The sequence below is a fragment of the Rhea pennata genome, chromosome 27, assembly GCF_028389875.1.
Source record: "Rhea pennata isolate bPtePen1 chromosome 27, bPtePen1.pri, whole genome shotgun sequence".
Taxonomy (NCBI): Eukaryota; Metazoa; Chordata; class Aves; order Rheiformes; family Rheidae; genus Rhea; species Rhea pennata.
Window position 1 is genome coordinate 2,943,910 of NC_084689.1, and position 24,416 is coordinate 2,968,325.

General features: G+C 48.9%; 1 protein-coding gene across 12 annotated transcripts in view; it reads left to right on the forward strand.

The window, feature by feature from the left end:
* Nucleotides 1-24,416, forward strand: part of PTPRS (protein tyrosine phosphatase receptor type S) — a 139,037-nt gene that overhangs the window by 76,158 nt on the left and 38,463 nt on the right. For all 12 annotated transcript variants that reach the window (XM_062595962.1, XM_062595968.1, XM_062595966.1 and 9 more), the window contains 5 exons: nt 882-992; nt 14,551-14,820; nt 16,998-17,579; nt 18,328-18,461; nt 18,630-18,774. In XM_062595962.1, the coding sequence (XP_062451946.1) occupies nt 882-992; nt 14,551-14,820; nt 16,998-17,579; nt 18,328-18,461; nt 18,630-18,774 (1,242 nt within the window). The remainder of the gene's footprint in view (nt 1-881; nt 993-14,550; nt 14,821-16,997; nt 17,580-18,327; nt 18,462-18,629; nt 18,775-24,416) is intronic.

Sequence of the window (24,416 nt, forward strand, 5' to 3'; positions counted from 1 at the left end):
ACACTTATAATGCATAAAACATTTGATAGTCTGTTGAATTATTTATATAGTATGTATTTTAACTGGGGTTTTACAGGGATGAAGCCTTCTGAGGTAAAAGAGGCAGCTTTCTTCCATGTAGTTACATGCTGCGTGTCTGTGCATGTCTGCTTAGAGGAGTACTTAGTATGGGCTCTGGGTATATTCTTGTAGACCAAAATAATTTGCAGCTTTAAGAAAGACCTTAATCCTTTTGGTCCAGTCAGCATAAACCACACATGCAATTTAGAAATTCCAGGACAGCGTTTTTGGAGTTTCCCCCTGGAACCATTCACTGGCAGTAACAGGTTTTTCGCACTGACCCGTATCTCCCGTAGGCTCCCTGTGAGAGGCACAGGACCAAGCGGGCAGTGCTCGGAGTGCTCCAGGGGTCCTGGGCAGTGGGCGACAAATGCTTTTGCCTGTGCGGTCCCTGCTTCAAACTGAGCAATGCATGGTCAACTGCCTGCTGATGGGTTTCTGGGGATCCCAATAACGTGGATTATCAGCGTTGGCTTTTGTGAGTTCCATTGCAGAATGCCTGCATTGCAGAAGCTGCAAAACTTGGTACTTTTGCTGATCGTCCCAATGTACAGAGTAACAGCTAGTTTAGAGGAGGATATTGAATCTCTTCTTTCTATTGGGACGCGGGTCCAGCCGTGACACCGAGCACAGACACCAGCTACGATGTTGGCAGGGCTCGGTACAGCCAGAGCTGAAAGCCCGAAGCTCCCAGGCACCATACCAATATGTATTAGCCCAAGGGGAAGAAAAAGCAAGAAATCGATGCCTTTCTCGCTCACAAAAATAAAACGAAGTAATGATGATCATCTCTTTGCTGCAATCTTCTTCTTTCTTCCCAGGTGGCTTGCAGATTGAAAGCAGTGAGGAGACCGACCAGGGGAAGTACGAATGTGTCGCCAGCAACAGCGCGGGAGTGCGCTACTCTTCACCTGCTAACCTTTACGTGAGAGGTAGGGAGCGCATCGGCTCAGAGAACTGGCAAATAGCTCCCGTCCCCGTGGCCTTCCTTTATCCCCTGCAGTTTGATCCGATCCTGGCCCTGAGCGCAGGGGAAGCACTGGTATTTATCAGTCGGATCCTTAATTGTTCCCTGCTGAGCTTGCAGGGGGATCCTGGTGCACCCTGATTTCCTTCTCGTTGCTGGGGGCTAGAGCCACCACGCCAGAGCCGCACAGCAGCGATATGGGACTGAGTCGCCCCCCAGGAAAGCATCTGTGATCCAAAATAGGGTGTCCAAGAACCTACCAGCATCAGCCTGCAGTGCTCAGTGGGGAACAAACAGCTTTGGCTGCAAGGAGGCCACAATCCCCTTTTCTCCCAGAGGATCCCTGCTTGATGGAAGTGGGAAGGTTTCAGTTCTGCTGGAGCGGGTGTGAGAGGAAGGGAGGATCCTCTCAGCCCTCTCCACTGAGCTCTCTCCTGGATCTCACCGTGTTGAAGCAGGAGGCCACATCCTTGCTACTTTCCTGTGTCTCAGCTGACTTTTCCTTCAGCAGCAGTAATTTGTCACTGGTTCCTCCGGGGTGAGTGCTGGCCTCGAGCACAGACTCACAGAAAGCTGGAGATGGCCAGGACCCATCTCTGCAGTCAGTGACAAACTCCTTTGCCCAAGTACCAAAGGGAACAAATGACAGGGGGTTTGGCTTCTGCTTAATGCCCCCTTGATGTTCTAACGCCCAGCGTGACAGTAGCCTTTTTGCTTTCTTTGTTGTCTTATTTTTCTCTCTCTGACCTGTAATATTTTGTGTGTGTTTTGGTTTAAAATCTTTCCACATCAAAATCCTTTTGGTAATGAGAGAGCAGGGCTGGCCCTTCTTGCTTTTTTTTAAAAAAAGCAAAATGTCATTGGGAGGAAAAAGAAAAGTTACATCCCAGCAAACTGTTCCCATTTCCATCCCATCAACAGAGGAAGCGCCTCCCACCTACACTCACGTTAATTCTGCAGTCAAATGCAGAGCCATGCTCCTGTGTGCACTCCTTTCTCTCTTTCTCTCTCTCTCTCGTGTCTCACGCTCACTAAATCACATGCACATGGAGAGAAGGCTTTTAATAATTTAATGTTTCCAAGCTAAATTTTTAAATAGCCTTTTGTGGCCAGCTAGAAAATTGGAGTTGAAATTTGCCCTTTCGTCTGGGCCCCAAAATTCTTCTTTTGAGACTATAACTCTGGATCTGATACCAGTAATTCAGGACTAATCCTTTGCAGACAGCTTAGCTGGAATATTTGGGGTTCTTAAAAAAAAAAAAAAAAAAAAAGGAAAAAAAAAGGTGGGAATTTTTCATTATACTTTTATTTATAAATTTCCGCTACCTTTCTGGCCACTTGGAAACTACTCAGGAGACAAAGGCTGTAACCATCCAGCTGTTTGTCTCCACACCTGGATAAGATTCGGCTCCAGGTGGTTAGCCCTCTTTCTATCCAAAGATAGCCTGTGCGTACTTGATGCCTGCCTGATAAACAGAACCAGCACTAAGTGGCCGAGAGAGTGCAGAAAATACCGTGTAAGCAAGCTCGGCCTGTGGTTTGGGTGTTTTTCATGCTGTTTAATTCCTTGTTTCTTGTGTGTTAATATCGTGAAAAGGTAACAAAGTTCTGAAATGGATTTGCTTTGGTGGGCGGGAAAGTTCATGCACATTTTTCTTCCCGTTTTTGTTTCTAAAGAGTCTTGAACACTCTTGTGTTTCCAATTGACTTGTTTCTCCCATAACATGCTTGTCTCTATAGAACACCTGGGATAGGAGTTGTAAGTTTTAACATTGCAAGGAAATGTTTTGATTTTGTTTGGTTTTTCTTTTCTTCTTCTAATTATTTCTTTTTCCTTATTCAGTCCCCTTGTGGAGATAGTGCAAGCAGGGCCGGGTGCGGGAGGGCTGGCGGGAGCATGGGCCGGGGGAGCGGGTTTCCGATACGGGGTCTCCTCTGCTCCAGGTCTTCTCTGCCTGGCGCGGTTTCCGCTCCCCCTTCTCTAAAAAGCAGGTGAACTTAAAGAAGTGGCAATTCCTTAATGGGGCTGGCACCTCTCGCGGGTGCTGATTCTGAGTTTGGATTGCTCACGGTCTGACCTCTTTACAGAGCTCGGTGGTTCTTAAACAAAACGTGCCTAGCTGGATGGGAGGGGGAAAGTTAGGAAGGCAGGAAAAAGGGTCGTTACTATCTTCTTTTCTTTTTTTCCTTTCTTTTTATTTTGGTTAAGAGAAAAAAAAAACAATCAATTTGCAGCTGACAGCCTTGAGAAGGCCTTTTTTTACTCTCTCTGTGTTTCCCCTATTTTTCTCTTCTCCTCATGTCATTGTGTTCCGCATCAAACCCCCTTAACATCCCTCAGAGCTACGAGAAGGTTGGTGTGGTTTTTTTCTTTTTTACTTTCTTTACCCACATTTTTACATTCTTAAGAGAAAAAAATAAAAAAAAAATAAAAAAAAGAGAAAAAGCAAGAAATCTTTAAGATGAGCGAGACCCGCCCGTTCCCGGGTCTCGCTGAGATGAGTTGAGTTGCATTGTGGGCCTCTCTATGCATCCTTTGGTAATGTTGCTGAGTTCTTGCACTTTTTTGTCGTCATGGTTACCTTGCCGTTTGGACATTGGGCCTGATGCATGATAGGAGAATGTAACAATCTTCTTTGCATGCCACTTTTTAAATTAATTATGAATTATTTTTTCGATATATAAATATGTATAGTTTTCTTTTTTCTTTTACGATTCTGGTTTATTTGAAGTGGATTTACTCTTACTTTTTCGATTTTTTTTGTTCTGTTGGGTTTTTTGCTTTCTCTTGATTTCCTCTTTTGGTTTTGATTGGTTATGCTGTGCTGTAGTTTATCCCAAACGCATTGTGAGAAGCCAGTGTTCCTGCCCCCCCGGTGGTAACTGAACTCCTCAGCCCCTCCAGGAGGAAAGGAGTCACACAGCTCTAACGCCTGTCCGTGGAAGCCCTGCTATTTGGGACGAGCCTTTGTGCAACGGGGCGGGAGGGATCTGGGAAGCGGAAAAGATGGTAAGAAGCCAGGGTGCAAGAGTGAGAGCAGACCCTGGGTCACAGAATTACTTCTCCGTTCCTTGGAGGTGTGGCTCTTGTTCCACAGCCTGCACACAAAGAAAAACCCAAATTCCTGCTCCGAGGGGCTTCCCGAGAGATGCAAAACTTGCTCACTGGTGCCCAGCCCTGTCCCTCCAGCAGTACCTAAGACCCCGCTTATGGGAGCTAATCTGCTTGCAGGATATGGAAAGACAGAAAGCTTCCTCCTGCGCTACTGGACTAAATACAATTGTCTTTCCTGTAGCACCCACGTGAGCGTGCAGGGCCCCGGTGTCGGGCAGTGCCTCGTCTCGTCGGCAGAGCTGGCCAGTTCCCCTGCAGGAGGGTGAATGCCTTGTCCTTGCAATAGCAGGAGCGAAGGGCAGCTGGCCAGCCACGATTTGCAAAAGAGTGCATGGCTCTACCTCTCCTCGTTTGCCCTCTAGCTCTCCTGTCATATAACCATCATTACCTGGGTGCAGGCACCTGGAAAAACAGCCTGTATAATTATCCCAGAGATGTTGGTTCCCGAGAAGGTAGAGCCCTCCTTTCTAAAGGAGTGTGACAGAGAGAAATGCAGCAGCAGTAGCTGCAAGAGAGGCTGCTCTGCCACATCTGGCAGCTGCCTCTTTATTGTAAACAGCAACAGGAAACCTCACAAGTTATCTTCTAGCTGGAAATACCTCTTTTCCCTCTCCTCATCCCCCTGTTATCCCCATCAAGCTACTGTTGCATCCCATGTGTGCGCCTTGAGCAGGCAAGCCACATGGGATAGTAAACAGGCGGGGTTTTTGCACTGTGTTAGTTATACCATTGGTGCTTGGTGCTTTTGCCCTTTGCAGAATTGAATGCCCTTCCTTCCCTTGTTCATGTCTTCCCTCTGCCCATCAGGCCTCACTACTCGATAATCTGCCAAAGGAGTGGCTTTCCTAGTGTACAGGTATTAAAGCTGTGTGATTTTTGAGAAATCCAGTGCAGTATTGACACAGTATCTGTCTCTCTTTCTCTCTCTCTATCTCTTTCTCTCTGTCTGTCTTTCTCTTTTTCTTAAAATGCTGAGATTTCAGTGCTTGGACCCTCAGTGCTGGTATTCTCCCCCTTCCTTCAAATCTCTCCCCCTCTCCCCTTAGATACAAGGGTACCACTCCAAAATGCTGCGCTGTTGATAATGTCTTTCTGAAGTGGCCAGCTTTGGCTCTTCTAACCTTGACTGATGTCAAGGATAGCCAAAAGATAGCCCCCACCCTAAGGCTCTATTTAAAGAAAAAGAAAGAAAGAAGAAGCATTGCTCTGTTTTAAAAGAGCAAGAGAGAAGGAGTAGTGTTTGAAATGAGGTGTTCCCATCCCACCTCCCTCCTGCCTAGGACTAAAGGTGATAATCACCACTAATTACAGGATTTTCCTTCATGAATAGGAGTTTCAGTTTCAGGATTTAGATGCAATTAAAAAGGGATTTATACACCATTTTATTTATTTATTTATTTTATCTTTTATAAAATGTTTCTAACATGTCCAAACTGCACTGCTGCTGCTAATATCTCTTGTGATCTGAGAAGGTCTTAGGATTAAATTCTTCCTTAAGAGCCAATAATAATAATAATAATATCAACAACAATAAACTAGAGCTAAATTGGATGTAGTCATCATAGGCTGAAATGACACTGGATGAGGAAATAGAGACTTTCCGTTTAAAAGAGCTTTTCTGGTTTGAGAGAAGTTGTGGGCATGGTCTGGCAATCATTGGCTAAGTGTTTCTATAGCATATTATTATAGACCAGATCATGCCATGAGCCAAAATAACAAGGAGTCTGCTACCAGGGAATTTCCAAGGTCAAAATGCAGAAGCATCTTTGTGGAGAAGTGCAAAAGCAATTCAGGAGTTGGCAAGATGAATTCTGCCACCAATCTTTAGCTGTACAGAAGTTTCTAATTTCTAGTTTCAAATTGTCCAGGTTTTGTCTGTAGTCAATGAAAAGAAAGACATGGTTTCAGCAGGCGCATCAGCACATCTGAAGGTGAGGGTGCTGATTTTTATGGGAGTTATACGATGCATCTGGCTTTCAAAAATCTCCTTAGATGTTTCTGTGCGTCCCTAGAGACACCAGTGCAGTCACACTTCTGGCCCTTAGTGATTGCAGTGAAGGACTGATCCGAAGTCCTGTGAATCTGCAAATGTCCTTCCCATTGGTGGTGTTCGAGACGTTTATACCTCTCCTTTCACAGGGGTAGTGACTTGTTCCACACAGGGGAAGTCGGTTTGAGAGCCGAGCGCTCCTGACAGCTAATCAGGACACTAGTGTCTAGGGCATGGCCACGCGGAGAGCTTGGGGGCCTTCTTTCAACTCAAGCGGGACGGAGGAGAATCTTCTTTGGCCTCTGCAGCAGATTTTGAATCTTGTCCAAAAGGGCTGAGATGCTGCCTGCACTTCGGTGGATAAAAGCAGGTCAAATCACTCATAGCGGAGAGTCGTTTCTCTCTGGGCATCAGCGAGTCAACACATGCAGGGTCCAGGCTTCGCCACAGAGAGGGCAGATGTCCGCTTGCCCAGGGCCCGCGGCTACAGCCATTCCCCCCCTTGAAATGGAACAGTTCGGAGCTCTCCTCTTAATTTTGAAGGCTTCAAAGTCCCACCTCTGTTACTCCGGTTTGATCAAATAAATCAGCTGCTTGGCTCCAGAGAGAGCACTCTGTGTAAGGACTGAGCATCTCTGCGCGCTCCTCTTCCACCTTGCAAAGGGAAAGGGGAGCGAACAGCACACGGCAGAGCCGGGTGGCTGTGCTTTAGCAACCTCCGAGTTGCAGAGCTGCCGCCGTTGTTATAGGACAAACGATCTGCGTTGAATTTGTGGGAAGTTTTGCCCCATTTCACGCAGTGGTGCCCGTCAGGAGTTACAAAAGGCAGCGGTTGTGATGCCATGGGGGGAATTCGTTTCCCCTCCGCCCTCAGGAGCTTCTTTTTGTTCTGCTCTTTCCAAGCACAGGAAATTAAAAAAGGTTCAGCAGGTGTTTATAACAACCCGGTGCGCTCCCTGTGCCTGCTCAGGCCTTGCCCCCTCTCCTGCTGGAATCAAGCACGGTGCTTGTTCACCCCGAGTCGGGTTCTGCAGCTCAGCTCCTGCTGCGAACATTACGAGTAGTTTTCAAGGCTTTCCGGAAAACCTCAACTCAGTCAGAGACTGAAGCTGAAAACAGGCCAGGGATAAACATGAAATCGCAAAATTAGTTCAAATCAATTAAAATAAAAATCACAAAAAATCCAGAAGTGGTATCCCCAAGACCTCAGCAAATATAGCTTCAGAATATGCTAAAATGTTACTAGCTTAATAAAAAACTTAGCCCATAGTCTTCTCCTGGGTTGAGTTTGGCTTATGTGTAATTTGACCATTAAGCTGGAGCTGTTGGTTGCTCAGCCTGTCCCTCAGTAGACAAGTAGAACGGTGCTATGTTGCTAAGCTAGAGCACTTGCAATGCCTTTTAGAAGCTAGAAAGAAATGATTGCAGATTTAACAAATAGCCACAAGGTCAAAAAAATGTGTTGATGTTTTAAAATCCTAGTAATTTTAATACCTTTCCAGAGTAGTCTCAATAAATTCTTTAATGGAAAAAAGACTAGAGGCAGAACCACCACTAGTTCATACAGCATCCCCTGTAATGCCGTTTTCCAGGCCCCGGAGTTTTGGGTGGGAGAGTTCAGCGACAACGCTTAAGCGTTACGTTAGCACTGCCATGGGTGGGGGAGCGCCCTGTCCCTGTTTGGGGTGTCCTCAGCTCTGAAATTCTAGTTCAAAAACAAACAAAGCAAACAAACAACTTTGCTGTGTTTCTGCAGAAGGATTTCTCAAGGGTATCGGGAAATGGAAATGGATACAAAAAGCCACCCCCCAAAAAAAACCCCAAATCAAAACTGTATATATGTGCATATCTATGTATATCTCTCTATAGAGGGCACTTTGCAGGAACACTGTGCTGTACTGATCTCAAAATCTCTGCCTGCCTGTGTCTCTTACACCTTTTGCATCGCTGTTCTCTTTGTTTTAGGGGAAAAAATTAGATTACACCTTGTCAAATTAAAATAACAAAAATAAAAACGAAGCCTGTGTTTAATGTTACAGAGCTGCTTGGAAAACAATTGGGTTTAGATTATTTTACGTACAATCCTGTGAAAAGCAACAGAAAAAAATTACCAAAGACCAGAGATGTTCAGCCAGCCTGTCACTCAACTAATACGTTTATTTAAGTGGCAAAGTAACGATGATTGGGGAGGTAATAGATTTCCTCCAGACCAAATCCAAGCCTTGGTCTCATTCTTTATTTATCTATCTATTTACTTATTTGTTTTTATTCACTGTGAAGGAAATTAGGAAGGAGATGGGCATGAGGAGGGAAATATCTCGTCCTCTGGAGGGACGGAGGTCGGAAATCCAAACCCGAACAGCGTCTCGCCCCAGCGGAATGAACTGGGAATTGGAATGGGAGAGGGAGAAGGCAGAGGCGGCTGCACGGACAGCACAGGGGCAGGGACCGACCACCTTTTGGGAGGGGAGGACAGGTGTAATCTAAGCTTCACTAATAATGTAGAGGCTGCACATTATTTTGGCACCCTTTCCCCTACCCCCTCCTCATTTTGGAGCAAGACGGAATGACTCCTGTCTCACCAAAATGGCCAATAATGTCCGCCTTCTCACCTCATTTGGAGCAGCAGCTTGCTGAGTGTCAAAATGTTTAATACCATTTGGTTTTGTTTGGTGCTTTCAACCAGTCACTTCACTTTCTTTTATTTCCTTTTTCAATTGATTTCTTCGTTATGATATAAAATATATTTCTCTTTTAGTTGGTTTAATGTGAATCGGGGTTTGAAGTGACGGGTTCTTGTCTAGTATGTTCTCCTTTCCCCACCTCACTTCTCCAACATCTTTCTCCCTGAGCTAATCTGGAAGGGGCTTAAAAATTGGAACCGGTGGGTTTCCTCAGCGCAGACTGGTTGGTTGGTCCTCAGATTTCTCTCACTAGCAGCATCCTGGGAGCACATTTTAAGAGTGGATTCTAGTGTTGCAAAAGTCAGCCCTGGATCTTCCAGTGTCTCCTCCGACCAGGTCTGTAAATCTGTCCCTTTCGAAAACATGTCTCATCTTGTGGCCCCCAGCTCTGTTTTCAGCTGAGTGGTGGTGGTGGGGAACTTTAGGGATGTTGATTGGCACCTTCCCCTTGGAAAGAATAATTGCTGAAAATGCCACTCACAGAACACAAACCAGGTTAATCTCTGTGCATCCGTGAGCAGCAACAAAACCAATTGGCTTTACAAGGGTATGAAATACTACGGATCTGTTCAGTTTCCAATGAATGTTACGTTAAGCAGAATTTGGGCCACGGATTTGCCTGAGCAGAATGCTTATCCAACAAACAGCATAACAGAGACTCGAAACTAACTGCAGTTAAGAAATTTTTCTGTTCCTAAGAAATGGCTTTTCTGCAGTGAAGTAGTTCACATTACAAATTTCCAGCTGCCATTCTAAAATCTGGTTCTATGAGGAACAAGCTGTATCCTTGTTTGAAAAAAGCTCGTGAGAGTTTTTTGGCCGTTGAAAATGTGTGTCAAATGTGTGTCTGCGTGTGCCTGCTTGTTTGCATTCCTGGGGTAATGAGAGCATGTACACACGAATGCATGCAAGGTTGGCTTCCTACAGCGGGTCGGAAACATTTGGACAAAGCTATCATGGAAATCAGACGTCCCTGAAACTCAGGGGAAGGGGCTTCTTGCAACCTAGACGAGGGATGACCCTCAGCATCTGAAGCGAGAGAGAAGCGCGCGGAGGTGTGGGTGACTGCGGTCTTCACATTGTGTGGTCGTTTCGAATGGTTTTAATCCGAATTCTGCACAGAGGAAGGGTCTGCCTTTGGAAACCTGCCTTGCAACTCTTGTAAGGTTGTAAAAGCAGTGTGAAATAGTAAAGCACAGTGAAATAGCAAATCCAGTGTTAGCACAGGCCATGCTACAGGCTGCTCTGAAGTCAGTAAATACCTAGCTCTCAAAATGCGGCTGCAAGGATGGCAGTTTCCTGTAGCAGTCATTGATCTAAGACCAGTTTTTCTGCAGGGCACTGCGTGGCTCGGTTCTGCCTTGAGTTCAGAGGGGTTCCCTAGCATGTAGGCTTGTGTTAGGGGAAGTTAGGTCCATTTTTTCTGCCCTGGTGCTTCCTTGTGGAATGGGCGACCCACAGACCCTTCTGCGGTGCAGCGTTAACGCCCGCGTGGACGGAGACTCCGTGATCTCTGTTGCCGACGGCGGGGACTGCCCTCCGCGGCGAGCGGGTCGCTCATTGACCTCGAGCGTAGCACCCGTCTGCAGAGCTTGTTTTCTGAGCTGTGCTTCCAGGAAGATAGATGATACCACGGTGCGTGTAGCTTGTGAGATTGCTGGGTCAGGAATGCAGTGGGAGGACAGGGCTGAGCGGAGGGAAGAGGGGAGATCTGTCCTCCCTAGAAGTGGCGTGTGCCTGGCTGAGCCCCACGGAGGCGGCGGGGCCCTGGGAAGCAAGGGAGATCTGCTTTCCGGCGAGGCCATCCGTTCTTCGAGCGTGCCAGAGAGCAGAATGGAAGGAAGCTCGTCGCTGCGTTTTCTACATGTAAAATTTTGCTCTTTAAGCTGCTGTGTGCGAAACCCAGCTGGAGGCAGTGCTGACGCTGTTCTTGATTCAGTCTCTAACCACACTTCGAGCTTGCTTCCCAGCACTGCTCTCCCCCCAGGCCCTGACCTAAAAGCTGACCCGGAGATGCTCAGCTTGAGAAACCTCGTGTCGACGGTCAAATCGTAGTGGTACGACAATTAAAATAAACAGCAGCGTGATGGCCCCTGGTGTCCAGAGAGGAGCCCTTCACGTGTTTCCTCTTACAGTAAATGCTGTTGTCACAGTCCTGTGCCCTGGCAGGGCTGTGGCTAGGGACTCTCTGAGGTCTCCAGCGTTTAATGGGAGAGTTCTTTTCACCTCTTAGGCTGGCGCGTGGATGTCTGTGTATTTGTGCACCCGTGAGTGTGTAGCTTTTTTTAAACCAGGATGCAGCACGGAAATGCGACTGCTCTTCTGTTCTTGCGTTACTCTGCTGCTGCCCCCAGTCCAAATTCTCCCGGTTTGCAGACTGCGCGCTGGCTTTGGCTGGCATCCAGATGTGCTGGCTGCTTCCCATTTGTTAAGTGTGACAAATGTCATTAAAAGAGCTGAAAAGTAAATGCTGCCCGGAGGCCCTGCGGAGCTGGCCTGAAAAGCCCTGGGTGCTGCGAGGCAGGGTGGGCGAGCGGCTTCGCCGCGGGGCTGGGCGCTGGGTGTGCGGGCGTGGAGGAGCCGGGCTCGCTGCTCGGCGCCTCCGTGGCCCCCGGCTTGTGTTTTGTGAGTGGGTTTCTTCCCCCTTCCCAAAACCCGGCCAGCGGCAGCAGTTTGCTCCCTTCAGACTCCGATTCTCAGCACTCCACCATACATCGAACGATGCTTTTCAGTTACTAAATTCTGGTTTGTTCTTCCTTTCTTTTTTCTTTTTTTTCCTTTTCCCCTTTCCTTTCTTTCTGAGTTTGCTTTGGTTTCTTTGTGGTTGGCCTTGGTTTGAATTAATTGTCTTGTTCTGTTTCCATGACAACTCGGTGTTTGCATCCCACCTGCCGCTGTTTGTTGCTGTCGGTGCTGTTTGCTGGCCGGATCTTGTCCGGCGTGTGTCTCCCCATCTCTCCTCACCCGTCCCCCCCCCCCCCCCCGCCCGCCTCCCCTCTCCGGAAGGTCACATACCGGCCCCTCCTCAGCAGAGTCATCCCCCCCCCAGATCTGTCTGCATGGTGACCCCCCCACTTGTTTCTTTTCAAGTTCTCTCCATTTTGTCTCAGATTGTGACTGGCGTGGTCTTCCTGTGGCTCCATTTTCTGAACTGCGGTACCTCCTGAAGCAGGCAGCGGGAAAGGAGGAGGGAACAGGCAGCAGGGATGTGCTCTCCGCTGCGGGGAGCATGTGGCCTGCTCTCCTGAGCCCGGGCTCGGGCCCGAGGTTGCCCAGACACTGTCGTGCTCTCCTTGCACCTTGCTCTAAGTAAAGTCATCTCCTGCTGTTAGTGCTGGGGTGAGTTTATAGTCTCTCCCTCCATGCTCCGTTCCTCTCCCCAGCCGTGTTGGTGCTGAGGACATGCTATCCATTCCCTTGGCAGATCTGTGCATGCGGGAGTTCCCCTCTGCCTCTGAGCTCCTAATGCCCCAGCCCTCGAAGTCTTTTTCCTTCCTTGCATCTCAGTACTGGTTCCTGGGTACCGATAACTATGCGGAAAAGGATCTGACAGCACAGGGGGGAGAGTGCATTTGGCAACGGAGACATCTCATGGTGAGCCTGTGGGAGGAGGCAAAGGCCGTATTTGGCTTTTGTTCAGCAAAGCCCTCGTCTCTCCTAGCTGCACCCTTCCCGTCTTAAAGGGTCCATAACATTGAGTGGCAGCCGGGCGGTGGGCTGGGATGTGAATACTAGGAAAACCCAGGACGTCAGATCCAGGGGGCACTGGAAGGCACTAGGACCGGGGAAGAGAGATGGCAGGCTCCGTGCTGATTTCCTTTGCGTGGGTTTTGCATGGGTCCGATTGCTGCTGCTTTTAGAGAGGTTGTTCAGAGAGAGGTTACCTGGGAGGGGGACGGCAGGGACAGATACTTTTCCCCCAGCACTCCTACCTCTCCTGCCCCCTCACTCGCCCTACCTGAGGGTCTGCTGCATGGCTGTCTCTGAGCCTAGGAGGATTCCCTTGCTCCTTTTCTCCTTAGGCTGCTGCCATACCTGCAACTTCATGGAGTCTGTATCCTTTTGTCTTTGCTCATGGGATGGGACCTTGCCCTCAGCCCCCTCCGTGGGAGGACTGGGCCTCTCTGGTCCACTGACTTTCCTCCTTCATCTGTTCTCCTGCTTTAACCCGTAAGGAAGAGCACCCACCTCGGCCGTCTGTCCAGCCCAGTTAGTTCAGAAAATGGAGCCAAGGAAACCGCAGCCTCCCCTTTGCGTCCATGTTCTTACCGTGTAAGGTCTGGAAGCTGCATCCACCTCTCTGCTAAGGAGATGCACAGAACATGTCACTGTTTTCTCAACGTCAAAGTTTCATTACCTTGTTTTTCTTATTAATTCTATTCTATTTATTATTCCGCCAGGGCTGAGATGTGACAATGTGAGCCACCACATTGGGTCACATCAGCTAGAAAAAGTATGCAGCATTAAAGTGGGTTTCCCCCTCCCTTCCCTCTCTTTCTCTCTCTTCTTTCTCCCTTCCCCTCCTTGTTCTCCTTCTCCTTGTCTTCCTTTCTTTCTCTGTTGCTCTCTTTCTATTCAGTATCCATGTGGGCATTTGCTAGCCGCCCATAAATTATATTTCTCTGCATTTTCCTCTCTCTCTCCTTCTCTTTCTATCTTTTTCTCTCTCTTTTTTACCTATTTTGCATGATGTTTGTGACTCTGAGAGCTGCATCTATCGATGGAACCGTGTCAGATCTTAAAGAGGCTTCGTTAGGGTTTCTATACCCGAAAACCACAAAAATTTCATTAGAGTTTCTCATCTTTTCCACACTCTCTCTCGCTCCAGGGGGACCGCATCCCCCTGGACGGTTCTCGCACACACAGACACTAACTAAATTTTATCCTGCTCCGGGGACTCCCTCTCCCCCCTTTTCGTATTTTTGCCTCTTTACGTTTCAAGTGGTGTCCCTCTAGCCTTTGGCGAGGTGATACTTCTCTCTTTGTTGGATTCTCTGGGTCTAAACAAGACTTTGGCCTTTCCAACAAGGTGAAACCTGGAGAAGTTTCTACCTCTGCCCCTGCCTTCTCCTTGCCACCACCCCACGTCTGCAGCATCCCTGGCCACCCCTTGGGCGTAGAGCCAGCCAGTGGCTGGGAGCCCTCCTCTGGAGACAGAGGAGGCACCTTGGATCCTTTCAAAACGTGGTGGTGGACGGGTTGTTTTGCTTTGCCGTGGGAGAAGGTGAGAAGGGAGGATGACTCGGACTCCACTGGAAAAGGGGAGGAGCGGGCGTCCCAGGGTGCAGAGTGGGGAGCTGGGGGCTCCAGTGGCTGTGGAGGAGATTTTCGACGCTCGCCATGCCAGCTCTTGCCATTAAAGATGAGAAATTGCTAATAAATTTTTGTGTATTTATCTGTGCTGTGATGGGTCTAATCTTGATCAATGGAACCCTGTTGCTATGAAATATCGCTTTTATGTCTATATTCTATATATTGTTTGTGAAGTAAAAATTTATTTGAAATTTAATTTATTTGGTTTTTGGTTTTTGGTTTTTTAATTTCTTTGATTTTTTGTTTTGTTTTTAATGAAGGAAGAAAATAAATGATGACAAACCCCATCTGTATTTAAATTATCTTTTACTCTTTTTTCTTTTTCTCCCTTTTCTTCTTTTCCTTTTCTTTCTTTCTTTGTTTTGTTTTGTTTTTTTGTTTTGTTTTGTTTTTTTGTTACCTCTGTGCGTCTCGTCCACAGTTCGCCGTGTGGCCCCTCGCTTCTCCATCTTACCCGTCAGCCATGAAATCATGCCTGGTGGCAACGTCAACATCACCTGCGTGGCAGTGGGTTCGCCCATGCCCTACGTCAAGTGGATGCAGGGAGCGGAGGACCTGACGCCTGAAGATGACATGCCTGTGGGCCGTAATGTCTTGGAGCTCACAGATGTCAAGGACTCAGCCAACTACACGTGTGTGGCCATGTCCAGTCTGGGAGTCATAGAAGCTGTTGCTCAGATCACGGTGAAATGTAAGAGAGCGTGAGCACGCCTGCGTGAGCGAGTGCGTGGGTTCCCCGGCTGTGCACGTTTGTAGGAGTGTGCATGCACAAGTGTGTGAGCTGGGGCCTGGATGTATATGTGCAAGGCATGTGTTGGGTGCATGGTCCTAGCAGAGTGTCTGAGCATTTGTGCAAAACAAACGTGGGCACATGTCGTGTTTTCTGCACGTGAGCATTTGTAAGTACGTGGTCATGCCTGACAGCCCTTACCAGCGCATGAGTGGATGTGTCATTGTATGGCTGTGTTTGAGCGGGTGAGTACCTGCTTCTGCTTGTGTGTCTCTGTGTGTCTGCATGGGGTGAGCCTCTGACTGTCTGATCGTGCACCTGAAGAGTGTGGAGGCACAATTCTGCACGTGAAAAGGTAGTTGTGCATGAGTGTGCGTGCATGGGAGTAGGAGCAACATGGCTGTATGGGCATGTGGGTGCCTGACTGCATGTATGTAAGTCCATGTTGTTACAAGCCTGTATGTTCATGCATAGGTATGTGAGCATGAGCAGGAAGACAAACTTTTGCACCGTGAGTGCCATGTGCTGGGATCTGTGCATGTGTCTGGGGATCCCACACACAAAGAAATTCTCAATGTATGAGAAGCCAGTGGCTTGAGATCTTTCCTTGCTTTAGAGATAAACCTTTTGTTACGAAGAAGACTATGATTCAAACCCCTGCATGCTTGTTTCTGTCCTGGGACCTGGGGCTGGCTGAGCAGTTTGTGAGGAGCCTAGATGGCTTGAAGCCTGCATGCCATCCTGTTCCAAGGTTAGAGATTCAGACCAGGCCATGAGGATCTCTGGCATGTGTACCCATGTAGTAGAACCTAGTTCGGCATCTTAGCAAAGCAGCCGTTGTTGCCTCAGCAAGAAGGGGAGTAACCCCAGCTTTCAACTAGCAATTCCCAAGAGGATCACAGGTGCAATCTTCAACCTATTCTATCCTCAGCAGGGGAGTATTAAATCCCAAGCGTGATGCCCCTGTGGTTGGGTGAGTGTAGAGCTCTTTGAATGAGCTGGCGTCTACTCTGAGTGATGGTGTTGCCCACGAGGGATCTGGGGGGAGAAGGGGTGGGAAAGGATGGGAGGGAGAGGAGGAGAAATACTCTGCAGAAGGGGTGGGCAAAAGCAAAACAGATCCTATTTTACCAGCGCCTCTGAGTAAGGGAGTTCTTTCTGACAATAGAGATGAATAGGGACTGTTGAATCTTGACATGAAACTGAGCTATTTGCACAGGGAGTGGGCTCATGTGTAGCAAAAGGATGCCTGGGGCTGGATTAAGGAACCCTTTATTTTTCTGCGTTTTTTTTTCCTTCCCCTTTTTCCTTGTCTTATATTATCAATTTAAAAATCCATTGTCTAAGATGCGTTGCATCAGCTTCCAACTGTCTACCTCCTCGGGTGTGCAATCTTGTCCTGCTGGTACATTCTGCCTTTTGTCTTTTTATTTGTTTCCTATTTCCCCCTGTGTTCCTGTGTGTAAGCATCTGCAATCCTTTCCAGTTGGAAAATGAAATGGAAATTTAGAGCTTTAGAGGTGCTCAACCCTAGAAAAGATGAGATTGGAAAGGGTCTAATGCATATATTGAGGAAAACGTGTAATGCGTGCTCTTAAAGGTGTCCGATATGCAGTGCACAATCTCCAGCAAGCTCCAAAATTAGTCTGCTGGATGAGGGACAAGCGAGGTGAGCATTAACACGTTTGTGGGGTGAGATGAAGCACTCCTGAGTATTTATAGTTTTCTAGCTCTAGAGAGTGCAGTCTGTGCTATACTACTACCTGCAGGCTAAACATGAGAGATTCGGCAGTGCCTAAGCAGGGCAGTCAGTGCGATTTCAGAAGATCTGATTACGTGCTCTGAAGGAGCTCCTGTGAAACTGCTTTTCCCTACTGCCATGTGGGCCGGCGGATGCTCAGCTGAAGCCTGTGCTAATGGTTCCAGATGTTTAGCTGAACACTTTTCTTTTGATGGAGCAGTTTGAGGAGGATAATAGAGTGTATAACTAGGTTCGTAATATTTCAGCAGCACTTTACTGAGCTGCCGCACTGTGATTGGTACTGTGCCTCTGGCTCCTAGAGCCCTAACTAGCCCAATTAGGCACCATTTCAGCATATGGTTTTTTTTTTTAAGTGTCTGTTCTTCCTGATTCTCAGCCCTCCCCAAGGCTCCTGGGACGCCGGTGGTGACAGAGACAACAGCAACAAGTATCACCATCACCTGGGACTCTGGAAATCCCGACCCTGTGTCCTACTATGTCATTGAATACAAGTCTAAAAGCCAGGATGGACCATATCAGATCAAAGAGGACATCACCACCACACGCTACAGCATTGGGGGTCTCAGCCCTAATTCTGAGTATGAGATCTGGGTCTCTGCAGTCAACAGCATCGGACAGGGGCCTCCCAGTGAGTCGGTGGTCACCCGTACTGGGGAACAGGCTCCAGCCAGTGCCCCCCGTAATGTGCAGGGGCGAATGCTGAGCAGCACCACCATGATTATCCAGTGGGAGGAACCAGTGGAGCCCAATGGGCAGATCCGAGGCTATCGTGTTTATTATACCATGGAGCCTGATCAACCCGTGAGCAACTGGCAGAAGCACAATGTGGACGACAGTCTCCTGACCACAGTGGGCAGCCTCCTGGAGGATGAAACCTATACAGTCCGGGTCCTAGCCTTCACCTCTGTGGGAGATGGGCCTCTTTCCGACCCCATCCAGGTTAAGACACAGCAAGGAGGTGAGCGGCTGTTTCACTAACCTTGGATGCACTGGGTTGCAGGAGGGAGAGATGTTGGATTGTAGCGTTATCTAGCCATGGATGCTGTGCTCAGCAGAACATTTCTTTCTCTTCATTGGCTTAATTTAGTTAAAATAGAAATAGCTTCTGGAGGGAAGTTTGGTCCAATGGCTGGAGCCAGAGGACCTGCAATGTGACTTCTGTACTGTCTTTTCTTGAGAGGGTTGCTACTAAAGTGGGTAGGGCAAACAGTTATGCAAAGAGAATCCTTTTTTGCTGTAGGATGCTTCAAAGTGAGGTAACTTAGTGCCTGTAGTTTCCTAGCATCTGTAATAGACCTAAAAACACTCACTGCACTGGGAATGGTGAAACTTAACTCTTCTTAAAGTGCCCAGAAACTACCTGCCCAGAGCTGAATGAGGAATGATTAGTGGGAAGGGCTGTGTCCTGCACTGCCAAGAAAGAGGCACATGCTCCAGCAGCACTCCTCCAGCTTTGGCAGCTCCAGACAGTTTGCTGCCCTTGTTCTGCAGTGGGATCTAACCCTACGCTGCTTGAAAGGAAGGACCTACCCATTTGTAGCATTTTTCTACTGCTCAGATGCTCTTCACACCTAGGCCTTAAAGAAAGTGAAGTTAGGAGTCTTTTAAATAGCCAAGTAAATGTGGTTTCTCCTGTCTCTCATCTCTGCCTCCTGTGTCCCGTCTGCCGTGTCCCGCCTGTCCTGTGGGGTCCTTCTCCGTGTCAGTTCCTGGGCAGCCAATGAACTTCCGAGCAGAAGCCAAGACAGAGACGAGCATCGTGTTGTCGTGGAGCCCTCCCCGCCAGGAGATCATAGTGAAGTATGAGCTCCTCTATAAGGAAGGAGACCACGGCAGGGAGGTGAGTCTGGAGAGGAGCAGCGCAAAGGGTTGGGGCCTGGAGGAGTGTCCTGGCCCTCCATTCCTGAGGTGGCTGAGAGAGGGGAGCAGGGCCGGTGTCTCCAGGCAGGGCTTGCCTCTGCTCCTTTTTGTTTGTTTTTATTTTTTTCTTCCCCCTCACCCATCTCAGGTGTCGAAGAACTTCGAGCCAACGACCTCGTTCACTGTGGAAGGCCTGAAGCCCAACACTGAGTATGTCTTCCGGCTGGCCGCCCGCTCGGCTCTGGGCCTGGGGGCCTTCACCCCGGAGGTCCGAGAGCGCACCTTGCAGTCTAGTAGGTGTCTCTCCTTTTCCCACCCTTCTCTGAGGGGAAGACAGTCAGGGAGCCGCAAATGGTGGGCACAGGGGTACAGAGCTGTGGGGCATACGCTGCTGCAGAGCTTCCTGCATCTAGGCTTACTCTTTGGGGAGGGGGGCATCACGGGGACCTGCTGCCTCCTTCCCTTGCAGATGTAGACAGCCAAAATGCGGGATGGAGCATGCTGCAGGCCAGGGGAGCACGATGGGGGCAGAGGCAAGTTAGCACCATCCACTTGATGGGGTGGGGGCAGGCATGGACAAGCTTGTTGCAACGGGCCGAGGTCCAGCCCCAGCGCTTGGTGCTGAGCATGCTCAGGGAGGACGGCATCTCCCCGCAGAGGACGGCATCCCCCCGTCAGCGCAGTGGCTTGGCTGTTAATGAGCAGAAACTGAGCAGGAGGTGTCTGGAAAGGGGGCACCAGCGATGGTGCAGGGAGATGGGGGAACTGGGGAGGAAGAGGAGAAGGGAAGGCGATTTCTCATGAAAAGTCCCAGCGTTTCCACCAGCCTTCGGAAAAGCAGTCCTCATGCAGCTTTTCATGAGAGACTCGGTAGCCCGTGGGAGGAAGGCCGGCTGTCCCCGGCTGGGGATGGGCCTGGTTGGGCTTGGGCAGAGCTGGAGAGAGGAGTCATGTGGAGGCTGGGGTTGGGGGACGTTAATGACACCAGGATGGAGCGTATGCAACCAAAATGTGCTGGTTTTAGTTTAATGGATTGTCTCCCTTCGCTGTTGCCCTGGGGACAATAACCCTGGACGGCAATATCTCAACCTGGGCTTTTCACAGATCTTTGCTTTTAAATGAGGTGTTTTTTCACTGCATGAGTGGCTGTGGCAGCTGTTCTTTGTGTTTTCTGTTTCCTCTCATCTCTACTAAATCACTCCGCCGCAGTTTGGAGTAGCCGGGAGCAGAACTAACTCAGAAATGGCTCTGGGCACCAATGCGAGGAGAGCGAGTGCCTGCTCCCGTCTCTCAGAGCCCTTAACATGGGAGAGCAGCGGGCTCCCACCCGGGTGCCAGCCCCGTCTTGCCGTTTAATTGTCACTTTGTGCTGTCTCCCTCTCTTCTCCCTCTCTCTCCCTCTCCTTCTCTCCCCCCCAGGAGTGGGAAGAAAGGGGAGTCTTTCTCTATACATCCTTACGGGGTGCTTTCTCAGGCCTCCAGTCCATTCAGAGATATTTTGTTTTCTTCTTTCCTTCAAATGCTTTCCTCCCTTTTTTTTCCTTTTCTTTTTTTTTTTTTTAAATACATATTGAAAGAAAATCCTTTCCTTTCCTTTGCTGCAAGTCTGCTGGTTCTGATCCAGTATGGGACTGTCAAGAGGGACACCACGATGAGGGTGGTGGAAAATGGATTGAAAGGTCCTGAAAAATAAGTGATGTCAAACTTACCCACACTCTGCTTCTGTTTTGCAAGGGGGTTCCCTCCTGAGAGTCACGTGGAGGGGAGGAAAAGAGGCTTTGGGTGTTGTGCTTTCTGATTTGGTGAAAACGGGCTGGAAGCGGGGTGCGGGTGCTGAGGGCGGTAGGACTTAGTGACACTGCATAGTACCCTCTAAAGGGTGAAGAGAAGGGGAGCTGGGAAGGGGGAAGGCTTTGGGGCTCTCTCTAACCTGGCGCCTGCCCAGACCGAGGCCTGCTTTGTTTCTCTAGCGCAGCTTCCATAGGGATAGTTTCATTAATTTAACGCTCTTAAGAACATCAGCTGGGAGCTGTCAGTATCCTGTAACATGGTGAAACATTTTTTCCTGGCTGGCTGTTGGAGGAACAAGTCAATTCTCCCTGGTCCGGGCGACATCCTTCGGCTCACAGACCTTCTGGCTCGGGACAGGCTTTTGTGTCTTCCCTCCGCAGCTCCTTTTCTGTTTGGCTCCTCCTTGGCCCGCTCCATGGCTCTCATTTCTCCTCTCTCTCTGTTGCTGCCTGCCTGCCTGCCTGCCTGCATGCTCTCGCAGCCCGATGAAACCCAGCTCCCTGCTCTCTGTCTGTCTGTCTCTCACTGGGCAGTTTCACGCCATGATGGCATCTTGTCTCTGCAGCAGCAAAGCCTCCCTCATCCTCCTGCCGCCTGCCATGGTGTTCGGTGCTCTTCCCCTCCTAGCTCGGCAGGCAAGCATGCGCCCGCATGCCTGCAGCCCTCCCTGCACTGAACACCCTTCTGCGCAACACCCTCCGCCTCCCTGTCAGGGAGCTCCTCCCGAGCATCATAACCAAAGTAAAATCCATTAAACTAAAGGTAAAGTATCTTTTTCTTCTTGAAGTAGCTGGGTTTTAACTCTTCAAGTACCAGAGACGTAGACTGTGAAAATAACAGACTCTCATGGTTGAAGGAAGCTCTTTTGCCCTTTCTGACTAGCCATGGCCTTCCCAAGGCTCCTTAGCAACTCTCCTACTCAGAAATTGCAGAGTGCAACAGAGAGGGGTGGGTGCTGTGAGGCTCCATGTGCAGGTGTGGAGGAACAGCAGGGATTTCCTACCCTTCCTTCCTTCATAAGAAAGGATGTTTCCCCCACCCGTTAGCTCTGCTCTCCTTCCCTTCCCCCTTCCTCACAGTACATGAGGTGAAAGAAACTTGTACAAAGTCTGTGGTACCTAAAGGGTTAAAAAACATTGTATTGCACAAGGTCAGTAAGGGTCATTCTTGTGGCTTGGACAGTCAACTTTAAGGCATGTAAAAGATGCAGTTCAGGTGAGTACTGGCTGGTCTCAAGCAGATTCACAAATACAGTCCACCCTGTTGCTGCAGGCTCACACACACATGCGTGGATCAACACAAACACAAATATGTCCTGGAGCCCATGGGAGGGTGGGAAGGGGTTCCCCAAAAGCTGTCTGCTTGGTGAAGATGGAGACCAGCAGACAAAGATGATCATCTGCCTGCTGGTGGGTTCTTGCCTGTGCTTTGGCTCCCTTTCCAGCTAAGGGGTCTGTTGCAGAGGTGAACTCAGCCTCCAGTTCTGGCTGCAGTACTTCCCCTCCTGCAGACAGCTCCAACCTTGCCAATTCTCTCCCCACACATGCATGCACGTGTCTAGGTCCATGCAGGTTGGGCTGGATTGTGAAGGAAACTCACAGTGCCATGAACTCCCCAGATGCGTCTCCAGTGTGGTCAGCCAGCACTTGGTGGCTGTTTTCATCCAGGTGCTGTAGCCAAGAGTGATGGGGAGGGGGTCTGGGTGGGATCTGGGCCTTTGGGCTCTTTCCCCTTCTCCCTCACCACCCACCCACCTCTCCTTTTTGACCAGAGAAAGTGCAAACGTTTCCCAAAGGAGACCTCGCTCCAGGGCCTCTTGGTAGGTCCCTGTGCTGGAGCGTAGAGGGTGAGTGAGCAAGCGAGCATAACCACGCGCAGCAGCTGCCAGTGCAAACAGTGAACCCAGGTGCCAGCTGGAGCTCCGGCTCTGCTTACTGGGGCTTTCATAATGAGTTTCAGGATGGAAAGGGTAGGTTGGGTCAGACCCTCTCTGCAGTGGGTTTCTCCACCATGGTGGCTATGGCTGGGTTGCTAAGGAGGATAGGTAGCTTTTAGTACTACCAGCCCCTGACACGGAGAAAGAGGGCAGCGAATGGCCTCATGGCAGGCACTGGAAGAGGGCTGAGTCTTTCTTCTCCATACACTGAAAGGGACTTCAGCTGCTTCTGGGATGCAGGAAGGAGCAGTGCACCTGCCCATTTTGAAGATGGTGGTGCTGCATGAATGTCAGCAGATGGAGAGAGCTGTGGGGGGAAGGAAATCCATCAGCAGCTATCTGCCATGGCTGTCTGCCCCCCTGCTCTCTGGACTTTGTGCAGGTAGCTTAGCAAAAGAGAAGAGAATGGAGTTGAAAACTCCCGTTACTGCAATAGTTAGGATTCTGGGGGAGGGGGAAGAGTAACTCAGTCTGGGGTAGCTAGTGGCAAGGCAGGCTGCATCTAAAAAGCCAATCATGTGCAGAAACCCACTAGGAGCTTGGTCTGGCCTTGTAGCTCAGTTTCTCTTGTTCTCTCGTAAGAAAGTCTTATAAGTTAGCAGTTGAAGCATGGAAGGTAGGTAAACAGACTGGGAATGTTCTGGAAGGAATCACTTTTATATCAGTATTATTTTATTATTATGATTTTCTTGTTAGTATTTTTGTTTTAAATTATCAGCTTGATTTATCTTTTATTTTTAAGTTTGTTGCTTTTGGGTTTTTTTTGCTTGACATCTTTTGCATTATTTTGCGTGGCTAGCCATGGTCACGGACTGTCACCACTCCAGCTGCGGGATTTCTTAGCATAAGGTTTTCATTTTGCTGTCTTAACTAAAGCCGCAGGTTAATAATGAAGCTTCAGAAGTAGGAGGGCAAAACCCAAAAATGACCTATTGGGCAAAGTGCATGATGCGGTGTGAGGACCTTGTTCACCCTTATAGCAAAACCCCCTTCCTTCCATTTAATGGAAGCATGTACAGAACATGTGACTTTTCCACCAGTGTGAACTGGGAAAAGTGTGACTTGGTTTAATAAGGAGTCCTCAAGGCAAATTGAGCCTAAACTTCTGATTGTGAGTCAAAGTTGGGATTGAAAGATTTGAAAAAATCATTTCTCAGTAAAGAGCTTTTGGTTGATTAAAAAAATGACAGAAATGAGAGTCACCAGCATTTGTTTACTCCTTTGCTTTGGGGATTTTCAAGGACACCTCAGTTTCTGGCAGTACCTGCAGAATTAAAAACTATCTATTGCAGTCTGACTGTATTAGGTGAGCTTGAGTTTGCAGGTTTGCCTTGAAAATTTGTGACACTCTGCTAAGCTAGACTGATTGATTATAACCAGTGATTGAAAGAAGTCTGGCCTAAGATCGCCCAAAGTGGCCAGTGTCCCTCACCGATGGCAGGTCACAGAAACGGCAGGCTGTTTTGTCTGGACTTGACCAGGGTCCCTGACCCGTGACAGCTCCTGGGAACGGTTTCTGGCGGTTCTCGCAGTGTCTCAAGGCACAGCCTCAGCAAAGTCACCCGGTGCAGCTCAGCAAACATCTAGAAGAGCAGCCCAGCGCTAAGAAGCTGTGCGGTACCCTCCATCATCTCCTTAAAATCAGCCTTTTGGGGGTTGTCCCCTGCAGCAGTCAGGACACACGGCTGCGTAGGGCCAGATTTTCCAAGGTGTCCTGGTTTTTGTAGGAGGACCCTTTGGTCGTTTAGGCAGTGAGTGTGATGGCTGTTAGGCATGCTGCCACTTCTGGCAGTCCCACTGGTTCCCGAATACCTGGTAAACGCTGTTCCCTCACCCCTTTGGAGATCTTTTCTCCAAACCCCACCCCGTCTAAGCGCTTTCTGCCATGCAGCATTGGGTGCTTGTTGCTTGGCATATTCTAGGCATTGCCGCTATGGTTTTAAGCCTCCTGGCAGCTTGGGGACAACTAAGAGCTTATGTCTGGAGGACTCTTAAATGGTGAATTTAAGCCTCCTGGCAGAAGATTTGCTTTTCTCACTTGCTTTTCACCGATCACTCCAAACAAATACGAGGTTGTGCAGACCGTGGTTTGGAAACAAGTCCAGGGTTTGCTGGGCCATTGTAAAACCAGGAGCTAAGAGAAAGGGTCTGTTTTAGGGCAGCAGTTTGGTGACAGACCCTCTTAGTAGGACCCCTCTTGGCTAGCCC